The sequence below is a fragment of the Anabrus simplex genome, chromosome 1 (assembly GCF_040414725.1).
Source record: "Anabrus simplex isolate iqAnaSimp1 chromosome 1, ASM4041472v1, whole genome shotgun sequence".
Lineage (NCBI taxonomy): Eukaryota > Metazoa > Arthropoda > Insecta > Orthoptera > Tettigoniidae > Anabrus > Anabrus simplex.
The window spans coordinates 1142228401-1142255657 of NC_090265.1; the positions used below are offsets into that span (position 1 = coordinate 1142228401).

The window sequence follows — 27257 nt, forward strand, 5'->3', positions numbered from 1 at the left end:
AGATAGCCTGCGGTTCGGGGAGCAGCCATTCTTTCGATTCGCAGTGGACGTCAGTTACCATAGCTGCACGGGCGATCCAACCCGAGGATTTGATCGAAGATGCACACCGACAGAATAAGAGGATTATAAGAGTATTACGAGTGGTGTACATCAGAGCTAATGGATTGCGCGTGCGTTCTCTTGTAGGCACGGGAGCCAGCGTAAGCGTCGTATCTAGAACGCTCATACGGGAAATCCAATCGAAGGAGCAGATCCCATTATTACCGGTATCTAACATGAAGGTACGAGGAATCATCCCAGATCGCACCACAGTGTGCAAGGCTCAGGTTTATTTAGATTTGCAGATCGGAGAGGCCATTACTTCACACCGATTTATCATCCTCGAGAAGATGGAATACATTATATTAGGCGCCGACTTCTGGAGGGACTATAAGGCAGTTATCGACATGCACCGCAATGAGATCAGGCTAGAGATCAACATGCATTCCGAAGGGGTGAAACTAAATGAAAGTGGAGACTGCGTAGTCGATGAGAGGATTTGGACTACTCAAGTGACCTACAACAAGGAAGTCCATCCCGAGCAGATTCTGGATGGGAAACATGAGGGAGAAGAGATAATAATCGGACTCGAAAGAATGGTTGCAAACTTGGAACAGGAAGAGGAAGAACCGACATTTGAGGAGGCAGTGCTATCAAAAATTAATAAAGCAATGATAGGTGAAGAGGGAAGAGCTAGACTGAAAGAAATCTTGGAACGCCACCGCGATGCATTTGGGTCACAACCGGGAAAAATTTCGAATTTCAAATACAATTACGTCGTCACAAGTTGGGAACCTTTTCGACGGAATCCGTACCCGATTCCCGAGAAACATTATGCCAAGGTACGACCTATCATCAAGAATATGGAAGAAAACCAGTTAATTTCCAAAGCTCCGACGCCATTTTTAAACCCTTTAGTCATCGTGGAGAAGACGAACGGTTCGCTGAGGGTGTGCCTAGACGCACGTGCAATTAACGAGCGCTTGGTACCAGAGTACGATAGGGCACCAAACATTAAGGATATTTTGAAGAAGTTTAGTCACAAAAATTATTTTTCTGGGGTCGACTGGAGATGGTCCTACCACCACATTGAGTTGTCAGGGGAATCCAAGGTACTGACGGGATTCATGTTTGACGGACAGACGTACGTCTACAATCGTTTGCCGTTCGGCATCAAGAACGCAGGATCGGCCTTCATAAGGGCACTTGATAGGAATTTGAGCGAGCAGGTGAAGAACTTTACGGTGCGTTATGTAGACGACATTCTGATTGCGAGCGAGACTCTGGAGGAGCATTTGGAACACTTGAACCTGTTATTAGCAGAATTGAATAAAAACAACTTCAAAATTAATTTGGATAAGTCGAACTTTTGCCAGAAAAGCATTTTGTTCCTGGGACACGTCATAGATTCGGAGGGTGTCGCTCCGAACCCCGTTAAGATTCAAGCTATTCAAAATTTCCCCAAACCAACACGAGTCAAACACATCAGGCAGTTTTTGGGAATTTGCGGGTTTTTCGCCGATCATTGCCCCAGTTACACCGAGGCGGTAGCTCCTCTTCAGGACCTCCTGAAGAAGAATAATAGATGGAAATGGGATTCGGCCTGTGACGAAGCTTTCCAAAGGACAAAGGAATTACTTGCCAACAGCATCAAGCTTGGGTACCCCGACTTTTCGAGCAAATTCGTGGTCCAAACCGATGCATCCATGATAGGTGTAGGGGCGGTATTGTACCAGGAGACGCCGGATCAGGAAAAACGCAGAAACTACATCGCGTTCATGAGTCGTAGACTTCGGGCTCATGAATGCCAATATACCGTCACGGAATTAGAGATGTTGGCAATTGTTACAGCCCTCAGTCACTGGAGGAAGTATATATACGGATTCCCGGTCGTGCCGCGGACAGACCATAAAGCTTTGACCTTCGCTTTGAAGTCAACGATGGCATCCGAGAGAGTAAACCGCTGGACGTTATTCATCCAACAATTCGACTTAGAGATCGAACATTGTGCAGGAAAGGACAACGTGATTGCTGACGCATTAAGCCGAAACCCCGAACCGGAAGCCCAAGTTATTCATCACATAGAGTTGAGCGGGGGTGACCGTGAGACGTTGGACAGGCTGCAACGCATCGGAGAAGAACAAGGGAATTGGCCCGCGACCAGACGATTGATCGATTTCTTCAGGAAGAGGATACCAGCAGGAACGCCTGAATACCAGGAGATTGAGAGACAGGCATCCAATTATAACTATTTCAACGGGATCCTTCACCAGTTCATAGATGAAGACCATACGAAGTACCGTATTGTTCCGCTCGTGCTGCAAGTGGAACTGATTTGGCTCGCACATCATTCCATCGGTCATACGGGAATCGATAAAGTTACCTCGACACTACAGGAGACCTTTGTCTGGCCGAGAATGAGGCGGATGATTAGGACCGTGTTGACAACATGTGATACTTGTCAACGAATCAAACCAAATACTTATCTCCTGCGGCAACCACCTAAACCGCTGTTGCCAGAGAAGCCACGAGAGCTATTTGCGATAGACTTTTACGGGCCCTTACCCAAGGCAATTAGAGGGTTACAATTCATTTTGGTCTGCGTAGATGTTTTCTCGAAGTATGTGATGCTGTGCCCAGTACAGAAGGCGAACTCCAGGTCGGTACTGACACAGATCCGAAATAAGATCATTCCATCTATGGGGAAGCCAGACAAGATATTGAGTGACCATGGGTCTCAGTTTACGTCCGCCATGTTCAAACGCGACATCGAGCAACTCCAAATCCAGCATATCTTCAGTTCTATTAGGCATCCCGAGTCCAACCCATCAGAAAGGATCATGCGCGAAATAGCAAATTTTTGCAGAGTTTATTGCGCCAGACAGCATTGGCGATGGGTTGATGTTCTTCCAATCATCATGGAGTGCATCAACGGGACGATTCATGAATCTACGGGGCAGATCCCGATAGTGGTACATTTTGATCAGAAACCAGAGAGACCGTGGCACCGCGTGCTACAGTGCCCAGAAGATCCAAGGCCTTCGGCTGAACTTCGTGTGAGGATAGCTTTGGACCATCTCAAAGCCCAGGCAAAGAAGAGGCTCAGACGTCATCGAAACCGGAGATTTCATCGGCCACTTCGTGTGGGAGAACTAGTTTTACTCAAACGACCAGCCATGTCCGACCCTCCGAGGAAGTACTACCACAAGTTTGCAGAACTTTACATCGGGCCGTATAGGATAATCCAGAACCTAGAGAATAATGCCTACAAAGTACAGTCAATGGATGGGAGAACAGAGGCCACTTACAATGCTGCGAATCTCAAACTTTACCACGCCCCAGGACAACACCCTGAAGAAGGTCTGGAGGAAGAAGAACCAGGAGAAGCCGAGGATGACGAGGACAACCCGGATCCAATGGAAGAAATGGAAGCCGATGAAGAAGATGATGCCGTGAATCACATTGTTTTGGAAGAAGGGAGTGAGTCCGAGGCATAGCCTGGGAAGATTGTCCAGAATGCTCTGAGAGGACCGGTCTTAGGAACGCTTTAATTAATCTGTGCCACCAGATACAGCTGGAGAACACAGAGTTGACTGAGAAGGTCTACAAGTTACGCGAACATCACCAGTGACTACTTTCCGAGACAGTTGAAAAGGAAAGAAAAATCCCGAGTTCGTGATTTTTCTTTGATGAAGCAGGGGGAGAATGAAACCGTACAGTGTCCTGTACAACTCATTGGAATTATAGGTGCCTTTCTACTTCATTAAAATCACTCCTAAAGGTCGCGTCATTGGTAGCAATATGGGCGATGGGGATCGAGCAGCGTCCGGCCACAATGGAACCCGCGAAAGAGCGCCTGGAAAACAAAGGGAAGACAGAGCGGGAGCCAAGCCCCCGCGAAAATATCCTCTCAACTTGCAGAGAGAGCTAGAAGAGGACGCGATGCTGGAGTAGTCAGATACGCCCCGAGGTGTGGCTTAGCTTCCCAGAGTACCAAACTAACATAAGGAACTTCCGGTTTTTTATGCATGTGTTACGGGTGCCAACGTCGGATTTTGGCGCGTAACAATGGGATGATATTTGATCCAGACATAGGAAAATTATATGAGACACACCAATGAATAGAGCTGAATTTTCTGCGTTTCCCAGACTAAAAATATGTAATAATTTATTCAGGGGAAGAAATGAGGTCACCAGCTGTCCAGATGTAACATATTGCTAACACATGTGAATACAACAGCGTCACCCAAGCTAAGAGTCGCGCTCAAAGATGACTCCACCCCCCAAGGGACGCTAATGAATTAATCAAAGGCGGGAAGCAAATTGCATAAAAACTGCCGATCGTAGGTCCAGCACGCCTTGCTCAAATGAAAGAGGAGATAAAGGGCCACAAGATGCACTATTTAAATGTCTTCAATTCTTGGTATGAAAGGAGCTCTTGTTCTTAATGAACCATGAACGTTTACGCCCCCAGGCTTCCGGCGGGGAAAATAATATAGGCCGGGCTGGCCATCGCAGAAGACAGTTCTTTGCGGGTCGTTGAGAAGGGACATTGTGTCCCGTGGTGCTCCAGTTTTACAGTCCAAACCCAGTGACCGCTTACTAAGAGGGTTATTGTGTCCGTCGCGTAGTGAAATACAAAGCCTTTGTGAAGTGTATCGGGAGGCCAAACGAGCCTAGGTGAATTGTCTCTGTGCCGCGTGTCAAACTAGTTAATCCGTGAGCATAATTTACAAACGAGTAGCGGAAGACGGCTGGGACAGTGCCGGCTTAAATGAGTCAGTGAAATTCATAAATTGGTATCACCCAAAGTGTTACTCTGAATCCGGGTGCTCGAGTCTCGTGAGCCACCCGATCCCTGCTGTGAACGCGCCTGCCGTGATTTGAAAGACCGGCTTATTCGTGCTGTAAACTCTGGAAATAGAGGCCGTGTGATGAGTGGTGTAGTGTTACCCATTTTGGATTACTGAAAGATTTCAGCTGTGAACGAGTTCCCCAGGATGTCGGACTGTATGGACCAGGGATGAAGGACTGCACGCCCGCCACCAGCCCCGGGGTCATGCAGCACTAAACTCCACCATGGGTCTCCCGTGGAAGGAAAAACAACGGCCACCAACCAGATGAGTGATGTCCAAATCTAATTTCTTAAGCATGACAATGTAACCGGGGATAGGATTAGCTTTCTTTTGTAAATATCAAAATGTTGTAAGATAATGCATGTCCTAATATGGAAATTTTATTGATCTTTATAATGTTGAAGTAAATTCAAGGGAGCTGAATTCCGGGACGACCCATTTTTTTTTTTCTTAATGATTAGCTTATCGTGAGGGTTATATTTTTAGTAATATGTAGAATGTCCTAGCAAATATGGGAACAAGGTTAGGAGAATATTTGAGCTCCCCTTAGGGGTGGCTGGAACAATAATGCTGACGAGCAGGGAAAGCCATGTCAAAATGTTGTTAGTTACTGTCCCACGTGGCTATCGTATATGACGGGGAAACTCATGGGTCAGTCAGACAATGCATGCCTAGCTTACACATATAATCAGTGCATGTACAGCAAGAGAGAAGAAATCCCGACCGGGAGATGTATATGATGTGTTATTTAGGTAGTTGTGAGGGACCATGTGCAAGTCTCCCGTGATTATTGATTAATTGGCCAGAATGGTTTGGAGTGTTTTTTTATTTATTTTATCTATAGCCGGGGTGAGACACAGAGGCAGGAGTCTCTAATCTTTGGTCAAAGGATTTAAATATAGGTATATTTCCTGTGCGAGGAGCGAGGAGTATGCAAAAAGTGGACTGAGGAGTCATGAGAGCCCTATGCCCAAGGAAAGAAGATACGCGATATGAGACGTAATGAGAGGGCCGAATGCCCGAGGAATCTACGATGTGATATGTGTTAGAAGTGATCGTGCCCACAGTCGGTGTTCAGCGGTAATAATGAGGAAGGGAGAGAATAAAAGTGTATTTCTTGGGAACTCAGCGGTAAGATGATGGTGATTGAGAGGGGTCAAGAACCTGCCGTGGCTAATGAATGAGTGATGGCTGTAGTAGCGAATGAGCTTCCCTTCTTTTTTTTTTTTTTTTTTGTGAGTATTTGCTCCTCGACCCCTCACGACAGAGCTGGTCCCGCTGTGCTATTATAGTTAAGGTTTGAGGCTATGGGCTTCCCCCGTAAGTTACTGTTGTTTAACTGGTCCCACTAAAACACTGCCGGCAATGATATTATCACGCTGATTTAGAAGGTATTTAATAAATGAGTAGGGATCTCCCCCAGATATCCGGTGATATGAGACTGTAGCTAGTCTAGGGATTTTCAGAAATCCACAGTACCTCTCGGTCGGGAGTCAGCCAGTTCGATCCTGGATCATGATGGCGCCCTTGAGCGAGCTGCCCCAAGCTTGCGCCTTGGGCCAGAGACAGTGATAACCATGCTGTTTCTTTCTAGGAATGGCTCTCCTTTATGCATGAAGTGTGTATATATATATATATATATATATATATATATATATATATATATATATATATATCTGTGTATGTGTAGAATTAATGTGCATATATTTTTTGAGTTCAAACAGAACCTTTGTACAACGTTGCGTGGTCTTGGTGATAGATGAGGAAGTCCGGGGTTTAGCTAAATGGTATGTGTGTTTGTTTGTGTATCATGCAAATGTTTCTTTTAATATGGTAATTATGTAGCGTAGGCCCCGGTTATTTTCGTGCTAAGAACAGGAAGTAATATGTGAGTAGGGACATCAGATCATCTCACGGTGTGATCGACAGAATAATATAAAAAATGTCATGAATGGTATGAACTAATGAGGAAAGATGAACGATAGAAATCGCAAAACCTCAATTACACCGTTATGCAGTCGACGCCCGTGGGCGATTCATATTTTAAAGTGATCATTATTTCCTTTTCCTCCCATATGCGGAGAGTTCATTGTATAGAGTTGTACCAATTTCTTTAATATGTCATATTTGAATAAATTAGTATTCGTAACCCCCATTTTATGATTCTTGTCATTTGTAGCAGTGCTAAGCAGTATCCAGTAGGCATTTGAACCCAGAGATCCTACTTTCATATTATTTACATAAGGCTCCATCTTAAGTATTTTTTTTTTTTTTCTTCTTTCTTTCGAACGTACCACTCCCCAAGTGCTCAGGCTGCCGGGCCAGCACAGAAAGTAGGAAGGGGAGCGGTTTAAAGCTCGTTAAGCAATTCGACCCGCTCTTCAATCCAATCTCATCCGTAGGTGTTTACCCCGTTACGTGGAGGCATTCTTATGCGTGGGTCATCCATTCGAGGCCCGGAAGGGTGTAATACGTAGTGTAAACAGAGATCGATTCTTGACTACAGTATTTTGGTAGGAAGCAGTGATTGTGTAGTTTTCCATCTGGAATAAAATTGTGTTAATGTTGTAAATACAGGTACAATAGTAGCAATTAAAATGTTTCATTCAGAGAAAATATTGCATCTTAGATAATTCTATAGCCATTCTAAGAAAGTAACTACTGTAATATTAAAAGAATATATTACACAAATTTTTAACCACCTACCGGTAACCTTCTCCTGGGGAAAGGATGAGCAGAATTACAAAGGCAGTGTAGTCAACAGTTAATGCAGTACAATAATTAACTTACATGGAACTTTGTTTGAGGTAAGTACAGTAAATCAATTGAGATTGAAATACTCTATAAATTAATAATATGCATTTGTGTAACATTTACCTCATTTTCCGGAGCATTTTTATATATACCTGTACAACTTGCTTCCCACAATTTACACTTTCCCTCCCTTTTACACCAACATTCCTTAGTCAGTGTAAAAGAGGGATAATACTGTATATCACTCCTTATGAAGTTCTGATAGTTGCGCTGCGAAGTGTTGGACGCATTGCAGGTAAGGTCTCACTGGTGATCAAAGTTTCAGATTATGTTTAAAAATGCACACATCTATGTATATAGTTGTCGTTGAAGGATAACTAAGATTCTTGAGAATTACGTAACATTACAAGTAATGAAAATCATTACAAATCCATATTGAAAGTTTCTTATAATAAATGTAAGAAATTTATTTCACTTCCACCTATTCAATACAATTCAAAATGTTGACGTTTGAGTTAAAACATTATTAAATTGAGAGTTGGGACATGATTCGCCCTTTCCTATGGGGCATCATCAGCCATATCAATACCTCAAATCCCACCAGGTACCTGGTTGAAAATTGTTCTAAAGTCTGCTACAAAATTGAATACACTAAAAAACTTACAAACCATATCGTTAATATTGATCAAAGATCTACTATACTAATAACACGTTGAAAAAACAACACTTAAAAAAAGCCGTCAATAACAATATTTTTTAAACTTTCATTAAAATTTAGCATCGACCATGGCTCCAGGCCATCAATATTGTTAATTTTACTTACATGACGGCAGTTATTTTTTTCTGATGTAATACTTGGAGAACTTCACCAAAGGTGAAAAATGAGAGTATCCTCCTAATTCAATACAATAAATATTCCGTCATTAGACGGAGTAAACAAATTCAAACATGTTTCGGCTCGTTTGAGCCATCTTCAGTGAAAAATGAGGGGAGTTTGAAATAATTTACATAATATAAGTTGAAAAAATGCTAAAGAACATAATGAAGGAGCAAATGAAAAAACAAACAAAAGAGAACCTAGACGGAAACAAAATTAGCACAAATATACAATATTTACATCAATATGCGGAGCAAAAAACAACTCACTGCGACAAAATTCAGTGAAGAGGTGTTAATTTAAAATAATAATTGAAAGTAAAAACTGTGTTAACCTGAGAAAACAATGGAATGAAAAAACAAATTTTGTAAACTATGAGGTCCACAACCTCACCATGTGCTACTATTGTTCATTTCCATCTGCATCATTTGTTTTTTCATTCCTTTGTTTTCTTAGGTTAACACAGTTTTTAGTTTCAATTATTATTTTAAATTAACACCTTTTCACTGAATTTTGACGCAGTGAATTGTTTTTTGCTCCGCATATTGATATAAATATTGTATATTTGTGCTAATTTTGTTTCCGTCTAGGCTCTCTTTTGTTTGTTTTTTCATTTGCTCCTTCAATATGTTTTTTAGCATTTTTTCAACTTATATTATGTAAATTATTTCAAACTCCCCTCATTTTTCACTGAAGATGACTCAAACGAGCCAAAACATGCTTGAATTTGTTTACTCCGTCTAATGACGGAATATTTATTGTATTGAATTAGGAGGATACTCTCATTTTTCACCTTTGTAAAGTGAAAACTGTCAATACGGAATGATTCTAATACCTTGTAATACTTGGAGAAATCGTGTCTGAGACTAATAGATATGCTTGAGAGAAGATTTCTAAAAATCACACCTCTCCGGCAGTATTCAATGTGGAACCTTGCCAGAAATAAAGGCATTTCTCGGTGTCAACATTGAATGGGTTTGAATATGAAATCATCAATTGAAGAATACTGGTCTTAAAGATGGATGAAGAATATGCCATTCTTCAGTAATGTAATTTTTGCAAAAGCGTTTCCTGCAGATCTTCTGGATGCTGCATATTAATAAACCAACCCCCAACGCTCAAGGATATTCCACTGGAGGCAGTAAAATAAAAATCTCAGTAGATTACACTGATATGCAATGTAGGAAAGCTCATGTACTGAAACAGTACATTGCTACTGATGAAAGAACTATTGCTTTCAAAGGCAGGGTCGCCTTCAAGATATACAATCCGATGAAAACAACCAAGTGGGGTCTGAGGTTTATGTATTAGCTGAAAGAAAGACAGGCTACATTTCTGCTTTTGTATCTTACTATGGCAAGCCGACAACAGAACGTCTAGTATGACAAGAATTGACTTTCACTAGCAGAGTGGTACTATAACTGTTGCAGTCTTTGTTGGCAAGTGCAAATGGATCTGGATTTCACCTGTACACAGATAGATTCTACACCAGTATTGAGCTAGCGAAGGAAACAAGAAAGCTGCATGTTCATCTGATAGGCACTGTGCAATCTAACAGAACAGGCTTACCACAGCAAGCAAACAAGCTGAAGCTCTCAGAGCATGAAGTGAAAGCATATCAGAATTCAGAAAAGGATGTAATGTACTTGGTCTGGAAGGACAAAAGGACTGTTCGCATGTTGAGTACTTTCCACTAACCTGGTGACAAGAAAATCTAGGGGAGGGAGAGTAAATGAAATTGAGAAGCCAGCAGTCATCTCCGACTGTACTCAGCATATGGGAGCGGTGGATCATGCTGATCACTATAGTGTCAGTTACACCTTCATGGGGAAATCATACAAGTGGTGGTGTAAATTATGTTTTTTTTTTGTTGTTGTTGTTGCTAGGGGCTTTACATCGCACCGACACAGATGGGTCTTATGGCGACGATGGGATAGGATAGGTCTAGGAGTTGGAAGGAAGTGGCCGTGGCCTTAATTAAGGTACAGCCCCAGCATATGCCTGGTGTGAAATTACGTTTTTAACCTCTGGTAGCTGCTGATGTGAACAGTTTTATTCTGCACAACCAGGTGCAAGCAAAGAGAAACAAGCAACATATTTCTTATCTTCGCTATAGGGAGGTGATGTTGGTGGAGCTCATTGGTGACATTCGGAACATCAACAAGGCAAAATGTGGTCAACAATCTTCTGCCGACCAGGAAGAGAAACTTAAAGGATACCATTCCATTGCGAAGAATGAACAGAGCACGTATAAGGGCTGTGCTGTGTGAAGTATTAGGAAGGTGAAAGGGGGCAGAAAAGAAACCGTTTTCTTTTGTAAAACTTGTTCTAGGAACCCAGGACTTCACCCAGGGGTCTGTTTTGGAAAATATCACCTTCTGACATTATTTAAATAGATACTTGTATGCAAAATAATCCTCAGATTTGAGAATTTGTAATTCTATTAATTACTGTGTATGCATGACCATAAGTTACTATTCTGTCAAAACAAATTTGGAGCTGGTGTAAAATGAGGCGTGTTATTGCTTGGAGCAGTAAAATGAGGTGTGTTATTGCTTGGAGCCCAAAGGGTTAAGATCAACATTCATTTGAGCCACTCAGTTCAACATTTTAGATCGTAAAAACCTTCAGAAAAGGTGAAGCCAACACACAGATAAAAAGTGCAATTTATTCTCACTATTGCAATATGATATTCAAACAATGATCTAAAGGAACACATAACAGGAAAAACACTTTATTTGCATTTGTTTTTCCTTTCCATTACTCAAATAACAATCTGATGATATGGGAGACCAAGAGAAATATCAAAACTGACTCACCATGAAACGAATATGATGATCTGTTGGTGAAGTACGAATAAAGAACTATAAACTGGCTAAAATTCTATGGAATTCAATGAACAGAAAAACATGCTATCCATAGAAAAGGCTACAGTTTACAAGAAGCAAAAGTATTCAAGAGAAATAACATTAGAAATGATTTACTTTTAATTTAATGATAAATTTACATGAAATAAATACATCCTAAAAGTACGAAATATAATACAACTCTATTACTACATTGCTTACAGATTACTATCACTTTTTATTTGTGTCACCTTCTTCTTCGTTGCTGTACACCCATCTCCAGTAAGCCACCTTCATGCGGTCCCAAATATTGTCCCAGGAATCCATAGCAGGACGAACATCCAGCAAGGCAAATGTGTAGTTCCCAGGATTAACAGAACCACCATCATAATAATCAATAATATAACGTACTTCCTTTCCACAACGATCAATGATCCAATCATGGCGATCGAATGGAAGCTCATAACTGGAACATTAAAAATAAAAGCACGGTGTAATGAGAGGGTAAAGGAAAAATAAGAAATCATGGCAAGTATGGGATAAAACAGAAGAAAGAAGAAACTATCAGGAAATGAAAAGAAGAGTGAAGAAAGTAGTAAAGAGAAGAAAAGCTGGAAAGGATTTACATAAGAGTTGGAAGATAATGTGTATAGCAGTAAAAGGATACTATATAGGCTTGTAAGAAGGAAGAGAAAAGGAAGAATTTACACGAAGCAGGTAAAAGGTTAAAGAAAAAAAAGAGAACACAAATAGAGGACATAACGAAAAGAGATTCTTTCCTTTTTACAACTTGCTTTACATTGCATCAACACAGACAGGTTTTATGGCAATGATGGGATAGGAAAAGGCCACGAGTGGAAAGGAAGTGGATGTGGCCAAAATTAAGGCTTAAGCAAAGAAAAACCATCTTCAGGACTGCCGACAGTAGGGGTTCAAACCCACTATCTCCCGAATGCAAGCTTTCAGTTGCACAATCCTAACTGCACGGCCGGCTTGCTTGGTAGGGAAAGATGGAAGGAAATCCTGAATGTGTGAAAGGGTGTAGATGAGATGATAAGAGGTTGCGTGTGAAGTGATAAAATCAGAGTGCAAAATCAAAATATAAGACGTGGAAACTACTATCAAATAAATGAAACTGGGAAAAGCAGCCGGACTGGATGAATTTTGTGTGGAAATTATAAAAGGAGCAGGGCCCATTCGTCTACAATAGCTATACAGGCTGTTATAGATGTACAGTGGAAGCGCAGTTAAACACTGTCCGATTCACGGCAGATTCGAACTGAACATGGTACAAAGTATGTCTTTGAATTTTTAAAATTAAAATTATTATTTTTTAAATGTGGTGATAAACTGAATAGAGGGATTCTGCATTACAATCTGCAACTGTTACTGACTCCTTGCTAGACAAAACTTCAAAGGATGCCTGGATGGGGTTTTAGGAACTGCGTGCCTGTCTATTCACAGAAATAATGGGATGTGAACAATTGGCCAAACTTTTGTGTACACAGGGGATAGTTAAAATGACCTTTCCCCATCCCCCTCAACAACTTAAAACTTGCTCGCCCGTCCCTGCGCTTACAAAACGAGCGAGTGTATTGGTTTTTGCTTTTGTCAATCATGGCGATCGATTTCTTGTGTTTGGTGCAGGAGCTGTGATCACTATTAAGTTGAAAGAAGATATATGATGGTTCAACCTTTCAATACTATTAAAATAAGAAATGTAAATTTTACATTCCTACTTAATTATAATTGGTACCAGTTTCGACCATTATTCTTCGTCATCATCAGCCGATCACAAGGAAGTATAAAAGACAATGTACATGTAAACAAAATGTGGAGTTGAAATAAATTCCATCAGTTGCTGTCTGTGAAGCACTAAAACACTTTAAGGAGCACTGTGTGTTGAAATTTCAATGTTATGAAGAAGTCTAGGATCAAATACGTATTTTTCAGTTGTAGTTTATGAGGCACTGTATAATTTTAAGGATCAGCACTGCATGTTGATAGTTCCGAAAATCATGAAGAAGTCGTAGATCAAATAAGTAAATGCAATATGGAGCAGGTTCTTGAAGAGCAGCAAGACATATGTGCCGATCGGCACTGTGCTTCCAAAAGTTTATGGAAACCCAATGAAAAAGTTTAAAAAGTTCAAGTATCAAGCCTTTAAAAGCTGATATGAGTGAAATAGTACAATATAGTTGTATATTATTTGTCGAAAGAAATATATCTAAGTTAAAGAAACTCGTATGTTAGATTCATGAAGTTATTGAAACACATCTATAACAGCCTGTATGCATTTTTGAGTCGGATCGTCACCTGCGATGAAACATGGGTCTACCCCTACACTCCCGAATCCAAACAAGCTAGTATGGAGTGGTGGAAGAAAGGGGAGGCAGTACCAATGAAAGCCAAGACTTGACTGTCAGCTAGCAAAGTTCTTATAACTACTTTTTTTCGATCGGCGAGGCATTTTGCTGATTGATTATTTTGCATGAGTGACGCACAATCAATGCTGCTTACTACTGCGAACTGTTGAACAAGGCAAGGGTTGCATATCGCCGCAAAAGACAAGACCAATCGATTTGACAGGTCATCCTCCTCCACAGCAATGCTACAGGAAATGCACTGGACTACACTTGATCATCCTCCTTAAAGCCTGGACTTATCGCCCTGCGATTTCCATTTGTTCGGACTGCTTAAAGAAGCTCTAGGAAGGCAACGATTTGAAGATGACGAGAGTGCGGAAGACTTCGTGCGCAACTGGCTGGTGACACGACTGTTCTTTCTACGATGAGGTCGTCAAAAAGCTGCCCATACACTGACACACATGCATTTCCAAAGCAGGAAGCTATGTGGAAAAATAAATTGTAATTGCCTTGCGTTTTCCAGTAAATGAATTTAAATAAAAAATAAAATTCTGTTTATATATGATCCCCCCTCGTATATGATCAAAGGAAAATGGTAAATAAAAATACAAGCAGCCTGGGATTGGTTTAAAGGAATTACTGAGAAGTATGAAAACAGATATCTTTAAAGGTGGTAAGGAATGGTAGGGACCTGCCATAACAAAGAAATTAACAGTTTAAGAAATAGTTGCAAGTTAAAAAGAAATACTGGAATGGTTGTGAAAGGGAGGAGAGACTAAACGAACTATAGGTAATTGAACTTAGGAAAAGGTCAGCTAAGGATAATATAATGGCAAGCATAATTGACACCCATATTAATTTTAATGGAAGGGTGTGTATAGGTACTTTAAGGCAGAAACAGGTTCCAGTAAAGACATTCCAGGAATCATAAATGATGAGGCTTGTTGTTCAAAGGGGTCTAAACATCTAGGTCATCGGCCCCTAATGGTACGAAATGAGATGAAATGAAATGACAAATTAAAAAATGTCGAAAATTCTCTACTGACCAGAATTCAAAACGTGAGGACGAAGAATGAATAGATAGATATGAATTTAAAACAATCAGTGGATCCAACCCGCAGTGCCTCACATTAACAGAAAATGATGTTAAACAATAGTATTACTGACCAAGGGAATGCTTCTAAAGCACAATATTGAATCGATGATGCTTGCAATCTAAAGGGGTCCAAAATACAAGTCATCGGCCCCTCATAATGGTACTTATCGCTAGGAAAGTAGAACCATGGTATTGGTCATGGTGCAGTACTAATCAAAAGTAGCGCAGACTCACGGTATTCCACACATTATGGTACTACTCACAGGTAATGAAATTCACACATGTAATACAGACCCTTGGTGTTTTGAACATTGCGGTGCCATTTACAGGCAACGCAAACCTATGGTGTTCATCACATAAGTGTGATAACAGGGACTCATACTATCCCGTGGTGTTCTTTATATAGTGGGTACTAATCATAGGCAAGCCAGAACTATGGTGTCACTCATATAGTGGTACTAATCACAGGTACTGTAAAAGCCGTCAGTGCACTCTAAATGGGAGGCTGACCGCGCGATGCTCCTGCGTGCTACTAATCACAAACCTATTTGGTACCTAAAATAGTGGTACTACGCGCAAGTAAAAGTGAACCATGGTGTTCCCCGCGTGGTGCTACTAATCACAAGTAGTTTCATGGTTCTAATACAATCATCCCTTGGTCGCCCCTTTCAGTCGCCTCTTACGACAGGCAGGGGATACCGTGGGTGTATTCTTCGTCTGTATCCCCCACCCACAGGTGGTTGTGTGTTTGGTCTGCGAGAGGTAGCCTATTTTATTTCCCTCAAGTCCGCCGGTAAGCCGGTTAGGACTCCCCTATCCGCCACCTGGGATGCACCACGTGGGAGTTTCACCTCTCCCCCAGCTACACCGTGTAGTAGGTTCATGGAGAATCATAAATGACAAAGGGGAGTTATATATAGAAAGAAAGGAATGAAACAGGAAAAATACAATTACTGGCCAGTAAGGGAAGAGGAAGAAATAGAAAGAAAACACAAAAAGACAAGGACAATCTCCACATCTTCATAGATTGCTGTCTTTATATAGACTGCTCTCTCATGAAACCCAGTTCTACTACATCCATTTCTTCTTAGCTTCTGACAAGCTCCTTTCTACCTCCTAGCTTCATCAAGAGGGTGGACTTCAACACTCATTCAGGGGTCATCTTGATAGATCTTTGGTCTTGATGTGGGAAGCACAGGATTGAAGAAAGCTAGATAAACAAGGGGTAAAGGATGAGACGTAAAGATTAAGAACATAGATGGTATAGATGGCGAAATGCTAGGAACACAGAACAATCACAAAGAAGAAAAACCCAACGGACTAAGGATATAAGGTATGAAAAAGTTATGGAAAGGTACAACATGAGCAAATGAAGCCATATACAGTAGAAAGATAGGAACACTGAAAGGAGCACATAAAATGCAAAACACAATGCCAGGTCAGTGAGGGAAGGAGGAGAAAGAGAAAGAAAACATAAAAGGGCATCTCCATCTTCATACACTGTCATCTGAGGCTGGGAAGCAGAAATAAGCTTATCAGGGGCAGAGAAGAGATGGATGTTGAAGAACTGGGATTGATGAGGAGAGAGCCAATCTATCTGAAGACAGCAGTGTATGAAGATGTGGAGATTGTCTTTGTACTTCTGTTTTTAATTTAAAAAAAAAAAAAACAACAACATTTTTTTATGTCTCACTAATGACTTTTATGGTTTTTGGAGAAGCCAAGTGCCAGAATTTAGTCTCTCACGAGTTCTTTTACGTGCCAGTATATCTACCAACATGAGGCCGACGTATTTGAGCACCTTCAAATACCACAGGACTGAGCCAGGATCGATCCTGCCAAGTTGGGGTCAGAAGGCCAGCATCTGAACTGTCTGAGCCACTCAGCCCGGCTGTTTTCTTTATATTTCTCCTTCTTGGCATATTGACATAGCATCTTTTTCTTGTTTTGTGATCCTTTAGTTTCTTCTTCATTAATTATATTGACCCATTGCATTCCTTTTCTCCTTTTGTGTTTGTCTTGGGTTCTTAGTCTTTTAAAATTGTATTTATCTCTTTGTCCCTTTCTTTTTCCTTTGTTTACCCGGTTCTGCTGGAAATCTACCACCTGGGCAACAGCCCTAAATACACATTGGTGGTCATTGACTGATTCATAAACAAGGTCCAATATCCCGACTAAGGGGTTGAGCAAATCTGTTTACCTCGGTTGGCAAGAGGCACCTTGTAGAACTGAAAATGGACAAAGCCCATAGAAGGGAGAGATTTGTGAAATCAAATTTACAACTGATAGGAAAAGAAAAGCAAACAAAAACAGAATGTTGCACAAGGAGACAGAGTTACAAGAAGATTGAGAAAATATTTGTGACAAGGATGGAAAAGTTATGTAGATGGAAACTGAAAAAAGAACAATTTAAGGTTATTATAGATGTGTGTAAAACACCAGGCATTTGGCACCTGGAATCTGCTCATGATAATTCTGAGAATTTTCTACTTACCCCATCAGGTGCCTAATACGAGCTCTGGGAGAGTAATCCTTCGCACGACCCCCAAAACTCTTAAGCTTGGGATTGCCACACTCATGTGCATGAAGAGCTTCCCATTTTAATACTTCTTGCCATGCCATTTCATTGTTCGCATTATGAATGTGAATGATGTCTTCCATATCCTTAGGAGTAATTTCTGAATCCTTCCACCGCCAGCCTTTACGCAGCATAGCATTCCAGAACATCTACAAAGAGATAAAAGCATAATTTAATTTTCTGAATAAGCACGTGCACGCACACGCACACACGCACGCACACCCTCTCTCTTTCTCTCTTCAACTGATGTGAAGAAAATTAGTGTTTAACTCTTACACGCTCAGCAAGCCAATCTATCGGCTCGAGTGGTATTGCTTAAAACATTCAGCGTGCCGATCTATCAGCTCTGTGTTCGGATGGCTGTGTTAGTACCTTAAAGGAACCTGTCAGGAAAAGACAGCAATAGTAGCTTTTGGATTTAATTTATACATTTCTCGAGAGACAAGAGACACTAAGCTCATTTGTTCGGAACAAATGAAGTTATCAAACCGCGTATGTTTACCGCATGGCGAGCTGAAGTGTGCTGCTTGCGGGTACAGTCTCCTTTAAGTTTCAAAATACATGTTTTCCTTCGTTTTATTGTTTCCATTTTAATAGTAGTTTATTGTTTTTTATATTTTGTTTATATTCAACATTCTCAAGTGAAGTTTAGTTTGACATTTCGTGTTATTAGATTTTCGTGCCACGAGTAGGCCTAATTTTTTTAAATGGCTGGGCCAAGTTCTAGGCTAAATAAGGCTTTAAACGATGACAGTGACTTTACAGCTGATAGTGATTTGGATTTTAGTCCGACTCATCGGCTGAATGGTCAGCGTTGAGGCCTTCGGTTCAGAGGGCCCGGTTTTGATTCGTGGCCAGGTTGGGGATTTTAATTGCCTTTGATTAATTCTTCTGACCCGGGGACTGGGTGTCTGTGTTTGTCCCAACACTTTCCTCTTCATATGCAGACAACACACTACACTACAAACCACCACAGAAACACATGATAGTGATTACATCCCTCCATATAGAGTTGGCATCAGCAAGGGCATCCGACCATAAAACAGAGCCAAATCCATATGTGCGACACAGTTCGCACCCGCGACCCCACAAGTGTGGGAAAAGCTGTAGATAAAGAAGAAGAGTGATTCGGATTTTACATGTAGTGATGATGGGAGAATATTTTCCAAAACACAAATGCTGACTCCGGAAGGCACGTGTACAATTCTTTACATCAGATGCTATAACTCATAACTAAATAAGAACACAAAAAAACAAAATTATATCATGTTATACAGAATAAAATGCTGTTATTTTCAGAATGACTGCCACAATATCACTAAAGAACAATTACTTTTTTTAGTATTTGAAAACCAATTTTTATTTTTTGTAATATATTTTCTCACAATTTTTTTTGTAGTAAAATATGCCATGAACAATTTTGGATATTTTGTCCCTAAAACTATACTGAATAGTGTACTATTGTGAATTTTTTCAATTTTCTATTTGGGGATTTCTTTATACAGCCATTTTTTATATTTTAACATGCATAATTATGAAAAATGGTCTGAGTGTTTTGGGCTTGACTGGTGAAAATAGCCTGAGAGCAAAAGGGTTAATATTAGACTCTTGTATATTTTAAACTGTAGAGAAATACTCAACAGAGACATGCTTCTCTCCTTTCCCCTTATCCAGCTCCTGCCAGGTCTTCTTCCTCTCCTTCCACAAATCCTCTTCCATCATTTTGTCCCAGTCCAGGTTTCTTCTTCTTGCACTCCTCTTTGTTGAATTGATCCACCTTATTCTAGGTCTCCCTCTTGCTCTCTTCTTTTTTTTTTTTTAAACTTCTCCAGCATCTATTTTGGTATTCTTTTCTCCTCCATCCTCTTAACATGCCCAAACCATCTTAGTTTACCCCTATCAATTCACTCATTTAGGATTTCCATTCAGACCTCCTTCCTAACATCTCTGTTTCTCAATCTGTCTTTCCTATCATCCTTCTTACGTATTTCATTTTGCTGGCTTGAATTCTACTCTCTTCCCTACTTGTCACTGTCCAGGTCTCAGCTGCAAACATCATCATTATCTCCCTTTATCCAGCTGTAGCCAGGTAGGGGCAAATATGGTTCCTCTCCACTTTCTTCGGTTTTTCCACTACTCCTTAAACACTGTGTCCCAGTCCAGGTTTCTTTCCATAATACTGCGTTGGATTGTGTCCTTACATCTCAATCGTGGTCATCCATGGCCTCCCCTTCCTTGCATTTCCATCACATATTTTGGCATTCTTTCATCACTCATTTGCTTTATGTGCCCAAATCACCTTAGTCGGCTCTTCTCTATTCTATCATTCATTTTATCCACTCCAATTTCTTCCCAGATTTTCTCATTCCTTATTTTGTCTCTTCTACTCTTCTGTATCATACTCTGCAAGAACTTCATTTCGGCTGCCTGTCCATTCGACTCTCATCCTTCTTTGTCACTGTCCAAGTCTCTGCTACATAAGTTGTTATGGGTACGTAATACATCTTGCACATAGTTTCATTTGCTTCCATTGGCACATCTTTGTTCCATAATGTGTTCCTTACACTATGGTAGAAACAGCTTCAGCTTGAATCCTCTTACTAATCTCAGCATCCAGTTGAGCATTCTCCATTAATTCAATCCCCAGGTATTTGAACGTCTCCACTACTTCCAGGGGCTTGTATACAAGTCTAATCTGACCTTTTCTTTCTTTCTTTCTTCCCTCCAGTCATAACAAGAGTTAGTTTTCTACACTTATTTTCAATCCAAATTCTTCGATCTTCCCATTCAGCACATCCAACTGTTCTTGAACCTTCATGTCCTCTTCTCCCCAAATCACAATATCATCTGCAAACAACATGATGTTAATTTCTCTTCCTCCATATGTTGCTTTTACTATTCTCATGATGCCAACCATTACTACTGTATACAGGATTGGCGATAGAACACTTCCCTGCCTCAGCCCACTAGTGATTTTGAACCAACTTGCGTTTGCATGCAACTACAACATTCCTTGTACACTGCCATGATCATTTTTATTAATTCCTGTCTTTTTGCACCAGACTGTCCCAAACTTTAGTCCTGGTACACTGTTATATGCCTTTTCAATGTCAATGAATATCATCACCATACCATTCTCATACTCCCAATGCTTTTCCATAAGTTGTCTCATAATGAAAATGGGCTCTATTGTTGACCTTCCACTTCTGAAACCAAACTGACTTTCCTGTACCTGATTTTCAACCCTCAACCTTATCCTACTTTCCAGTATCCTCTCCATTATCTTAGCAACATGGGATATCAGAGTAATTCCCCTGTAGTTCAATACTTTATCACCTTTCTTGAAATTTGGGATGATTATTCCTTTTTGCCAATCCTCAGGTACCTCCTTATTCTCCCAGACAATCCTGAGAACTCGATATGTCCACTGTCCACTTACACTCTGGTAAGATGCATTGCCCTGCTGCACCCTCTTGCTAATCTTCATGTCCAGTCTTGCATTCTGCCATTAATTCATTCCCCAAGGATTTGAAACTGTCAAATATTTCAAGGCTTTGACCACAATTTTAAAAATGTCTTTCCCTTGCCTTTCTCCTCTTGATTTTCATACCACACTTTTCAATTTTCTCGTTCAGTGCATCAAACTGTTCTTGTACTTCTTTGCTGTTCATTCCCTAGACCACAATATCACTTGGGAATAGTAATAACTTCATCTCCCTATTCCCATATGCTTCCTTTGTCTGCTTTACAAGTTTGTCCATAATAATTAGAAACAAATAAAGGTGACAGCACACTCCCCTGCCTTAGTCTAGTTTCATTTCTAAACCATTTCATCTTTCCAATCGGAGTCCATATGCTGCTGACAAAGTTGTTGTACATTGTTTGCACCATTTCTACAGTTTGTGTGCAACATCCCTTTTTGACAACGGTTTCCCAAACTTTTTTTCTGAGAACACTACCGTATGCCTTTGTTAGATCTCTGAATGTCATGATCAGGAACTTTCATATTTCCAATTCTTTTCCATTAATTACCACATGCTGAAGATTGGGTCCACTGTATTCACTTCTAAAGTCATACTGTTCCTCTTGTACTCTCCTACCTTTCTTGTCATTCTCCTCTCTAATGTCCTTTCCAGTAATGTTGTCACTTGTGAAAGTGTGATTCCTCTAATCACACTCTTCTGTCCATCCCCCTTTTTACAGACTGGTATTATTATTCCCATCCCCAGGCTTCTGGCACATGATTCTGTTTCCATATGCACTTGAACAAACTGTAAACCCTTTGTAGTACAGCAGGTCCAGCAGCCTTTATCATTTCCACACTAATTTCATCCATCCCTGATGCCTTCCTAATTTTCATTTTACATACTGCTAATTCCACCTCCAAACATGGTTATATCATCTTCTACTGTTGAATCATCACACCGTATTACTACAGTCTCCTCTGCACAATTTCTCAGCTTCAGCATTTTATCAAGATACTGCTTCCATCTTCTCTCTATTACTTCTGGATGTGCTATCAACTTTCTACCTTCCTCTTTCATCTGTATAAATGATTTCTTTTATAATTCCATACAGCGTTCTTTTACTGCTAACACCACCCCCTTCCATCTTTTGTGGAAATTCTTCCCGACTTTTCTTCTTTTTTTTCTCACACCAATTTCTTGCATTTCCGTTTATTATCGAGAAAGTTCCGCTCGCTTTCTTCTTTTTCTAAATCTCTACTGCATTCTTGCCATGCTTTCTTTTTTTCTTTCTTCAGTGCTTCTCTCACCTTCTCATTCCACTACAGTGTTTTATTTTTCTTCACTCTCCCACAGTGAGATAGTAAAACCAAAGCATGGAAATTAAAATATAAGAATGCACAGGAAGAATTTCTGAGAAAAACTGAAACAACAAATTCCCATTACTGAAGTAGGAAATTGCCCACAGGCAATCTCTGCCCCACTTACAAATGCCCTTTTGAAGTTGGATTATTCATCTTCCACGTTTCCTACTTCAGTAACGGGAATTTGTTGTTTCAGTTTTTCTCAGAAATTCTTCCTGTGCATTCTTATATTTTAATTTCCATGCTTTTGTTTTACTATCTCTTATCTCCTTTAATTTTTTCCACTTTGCCCACTCTCACTTTTGCTATCACAACTTTATGATCTCCACTGAATGCTTCTCCTGGTAAAGCTGTTACATCCATCAACTGTCTGTGATTTGTCCTTTTCATGGGAAAGTAATCAATTACCGATTTTATTCTTCTGTCACCCCAGCCATATATTGTAATTTTCCTGCTGTTTTTCATACAAAACTACGTGTTGCCTGCAGTCATTCCATTCCTCTCACAAAACTCAACTAGTTTCTCTCCTTCTTCATTCCGTTTCCCTTATCTATACGGTCTGACTACTTCTTCCCTTCACTGTCTTTTGTTTCCCACCTGTGCATTTACAGTCCTATTAAAACAACAAGCATGTTCTGACAGCTCGCAGCACTTGGCACCGAGCAAGGTGTGGGAGCACTGTGTTGCCACATTACAGCTGGTGTTACTACCAACACAATCAACCCTCTTGCTCTGTGCTAGGCGCTGTACAGGAATCATGACAGCATTGGTATAATATTAAATACTGTTCCAAGGTAGCTCAGCAGTAATTTTATCGGCTCAAATATCATAAGACATACTCCTGAATCCCCTTCCTCCCAGGCTTTTATCAGTCTATCTCCAGATGATTGGTCTCCATTTTTACATATATTTCAACATTAGAATGGAACATTTAAAAATACGACGTCTTTATATTTATATTATCATGGAAATATCCGTTGATATCATTGCCAATAATTATTCGACTGGCCTGTTCAGCATTCCGGGTTCAAATCCGGTCGAGGATGGGAGAAGTATCTATACTGAAATTCAACTCAAGAGCTTAGGAAAAGTATCCTTCCGCACGTCCCGTTCCCCTTTCCCGCCTGCGTTCTCCATCTCCCCACAACCAGCGTATCATTAACGACATGCGTCTATCTGACAAGTACTTCATTCTGAAATAGTGAAGCATCAAACGAAATCACTTCCTTTTACATAGCTGTACTTTGATTACGTACCATACCTATGTATTCCTTTATTGACCATGTAAAACCTACAGATTACTGATGAATACAGAGGCAAGAGAAGCAAGGTTTATTTTTATTTCATAAAGCAATTTGTGTGAGGCACATGGAGACTTACAACATAAGTATATGATTCTGCTCTCGTGCAACGACTGTCAGTGGCAGTTTCTCACAGTTCAAAAAGCTGAAAAACCCACGCGTGAATGGGATTGCAAAATACAATGTTTCCAGGCATGTAAATATTGTAGTCTCGTCATTCAGAAGGTAAAAACGAACTCATGATCCCCTCATGACAACATTTCTGCAGGTAGAGGGCGGTACAAATTATTATTATTATTATTATTATTATTATTATTATTATTATTATTATCATCGAATACGCCAAGGATTCTATTACCACACCGTGTTAAGGCCATAGTTTGAACTGAGCTGACACATCGACCTTTCGCTGGAGACTAGGATTTTCCGTGGAGTTTAAATTCCAAGCGAGTAGCATAAACACTGTACACAGAAACTGTATAGTTACCAACCATTGACATTAATTTTTGGTTACAAACATTGACGCCGAGCACTACACCCTTTCTCCCTTGATTGTTATAATGTAAATATTTTTAAAACTTTATATTTTCCTATGATTGCATCAACTGTTCTCCAGACCACCACTGCCGAACTCTACTATTTTAATTTTACGCATTGGTGCTGACTTCTTATTCTATAAACCTGTATGTTCAACCATCACTATTGTACAACTGTTTCTCTTACTTAATTTTTATAATGTGTATAATAACTCGTGTCCTCAATTTGAGTGTATTAATAATATGTATTAATTTGTGCATGTCAACTACTAACCAGGTACCTAATTTATGCCTTGAGAAGATAATTTGACTGATGATGCCCTCAATGAAGGGCGAAACATGTCTCAAGTGGAATCAATAATAAATTCCTAAATTGTAAAATTTATATGTATTGAATAGGTGACAAAACAAACCTTTTAGCATCCTACATTCAGTATCTTCAATACGGATAACAATGATTTTTATCATTCTTCAACCTTCCGAAGTTCTTCTAGAATACTTTCTTCACTCCCATCATTCTCTAATAACATGTCCATAAACTTTTAATCCCATCCCCTCATTTCTTTCATCAATTCTTCAAGTCGCCGAAAGACAACCTTCAAACGATTGTCACCGTCAGACACCACAACCTCTCTCGAACCTTCAAAGCACCCAAGAACCAGCACAGCACCCAATTTATAACAAGGTCTATTACGCTAGTGCCATTTGGCACTATGTATGTTAACATGTCAGGTTTGTTAATGAGGCTATATCCTCTTTCTTCTAGTGTATCCAGGATTAGATCTGTTTGATTGTTCGGTTTATCAATTCATGCACTGAGATTGCCTGAAAAATACTCGTTTATCAATCATCGTTCCTGTTAAAGCTTCTGTTATTCGTTCAATGACATCATCTAGTCATCTGAGGTTGAGCATATGTGCCTATTATTGTATTATAATTTGTTATAACTATAAGTGTGTTTTAATCCATTATTATTTCCTTTATTAATCGTAGAGAAGGTTCAAGAAAGATGGAAACACCTGTTGGTATACCTAAGGTTTGGCGAATAAAAGAGTGGATTCCATTGAATCCTTTTATAGTATATTCTAATGTTAGAAAGGTTTCTGTTAATACGATAGCATCATACATTGTCAAGGTTTCTGTTGGGATGAATGGTATCGCATTACGCAAACCTTCGATGTCCCATAATAAAACATTTACATGTTTATTATAATTCTGCACCACTGCTGTCTCGAATTTTTCAAAAACGAAATCTTCTTACCCTTACTCCTTTTGGCCAGAAAACTAGTCATTCTGTGTCTGTGAGAAAACTGAACAGACATCCTATTCTGAAGGCCTTTTTGTCTCCCTGGATAAGTAGTTCTTAGCAATCTATTTTACCTTTGATTCCTTTTTCTCAAGGTAAAGTCTTACGTTTTCTGTAGTTGTGTTTTTCTTTAGGTTATCTAAACATAGCCATGCCTTCTTTTCCAGATTCAAGATCATTGTTTTCTAGTTCTTGTCCCAAAGATGGTTTTTATTTGATTAAAATTTATTTTGTTTCCCCATGTGTATGCTGTTATACTTGTGAATCTCTTCGGTCAATATTGTGATAACTCTCCCCGTAGTTTGCGTGAAATGGCTCTTAATTGACATTTCATGTGTTTATTATATCAGTTATTATCAACGTATTTTGGTTTAGACATTGATTAACTTCCATTAGAACGTTTAGCTTATTTGATATGCATGTTATGTCATCTCGTTCTTTAATTGTGTTTATGTATTTCATAGGTAATGTCATCTGTATCGAGTTAGTTGAATGTTGCGCCTAAAACAGGTGACCAACAGAATTTGATAGACGATTGCCATTAGTTTGTTGCTGCGTGATGTTGACAGATGGTGCTACTCGTTGAGTTGTCTTCTCCTTGCACGTCGACAATTTTACTTCTCCTAACCTCGCTTTGGCAGAGATGCCAACTTTCAAGAAAGGTAATTCGTAATGCAGCCGTTAGGGCACCGGGGGGGGGGGTCGCAGAATGTTTTTCTTCGTGATCATACATATCATTTAAAGCTTGTAGTTGCTGTTTGGTAAACGTACACTGGTAACATACTTTTTCTTTTCATATCATGTGCATCCTCTGCACTAACAGAGTACTTAACAGTTCGGAGTTCATATTAGCACGAAATTCAGTCTTGTTATTCTTCATCATGCGCATCCGAAACACCGCGGCTACACACACTACAAAACACGTGTGAAAGAGATTTTGAGGAACGCATTAAACAGGGCCATTCTTCCGAGTATACCTCCCTAAATTTTTCAACTATATTTATTACTAGCGTCACTAGTCACGGTAACGTAATCACACGTATTTTCCTGCACAAGAAATCGCTTCGTTATTTCAAACCTTTCGCATTTCGTAACACACGATTAGCATATATTCTAATGTAAATTTGGCAACCAAAATCGCAATAAATACTTCTTCAACAGTCACGCACACAGTATTCACAATTAAACTGAGTCTGTCACCACTTTACCGCCAAAACAAAGACAAAAGAATTCGCATACTTGCATGGCAATCTGATCATGTGACGAACAAAGACAACAACTCCGCAAGATATACCACTTCACAGATGCCTATATTTCCGGTACTGGAAGCACACACTGCGTTCGGCGTGTGAAAACTTGAAATATTCTTAAACGAGGGACAGGAAAGGGGTATAAATTATTACTGAGAAATCCGAAAATAATATTCTGAGAATTCAAGCCGCCTTGTGTATCCTTTTGAACACTTCATACACTTAGATTTAAAAATCAACAAAAAATCATAATTTGTGGTGTGTGATTCGTATTGAATCGTAATAGTTGGCATCTCTGCTTTGGGTATTCTCAATTTCATCATTCCTAACGTACAGAACGGTTTTTATCAATGAAACGGGTTCTGCTGACACCGCACGTAGAATATCTTCTTTCATTTTTTTTAGATAAACTCCTATTTCGACGACATTCCCTGAACTTTTCAGGGCACCTTCTAGTCATGTATACATCTCGTCCATCATTTTTTATAGTTTTTATAGCAAATATTTGTCACGTGATTGATACGATAGCCAATAACTGGATTAGGAACATAATTGTGTGAAACTGACTAGCGTGACGCACTTTTTTTTTCTTGTGATAGCCTAGTTATGGATACGGAAAAAGTC

The 27257-nt window shown here is 39.9% G+C and overlaps 1 protein-coding gene across 2 annotated transcripts in view; it reads right to left on the reverse strand.

Annotated features, from left to right (window-relative positions):
• Positions 1-11500: 11500 nt before the first annotated feature.
• Positions 11501-27257, reverse strand: part of Cchl (Cytochrome c heme lyase) — a 96150-nt gene continuing 80393 nt past the window's right edge. For both annotated transcript variants that reach the window (XM_067150642.1, XM_067150647.1), the window contains exons 5-6: positions 17329-17561; positions 11501-11838 (exon numbers count right to left, since the gene is read on the reverse strand). In XM_067150642.1, the coding sequence (XP_067006743.1) occupies positions 11604-11838; positions 17329-17561 (468 nt within the window). In that variant the 3' untranslated portion in view covers positions 11501-11603. The remainder of the gene's footprint in view (positions 11839-17328; positions 17562-27257) is intronic.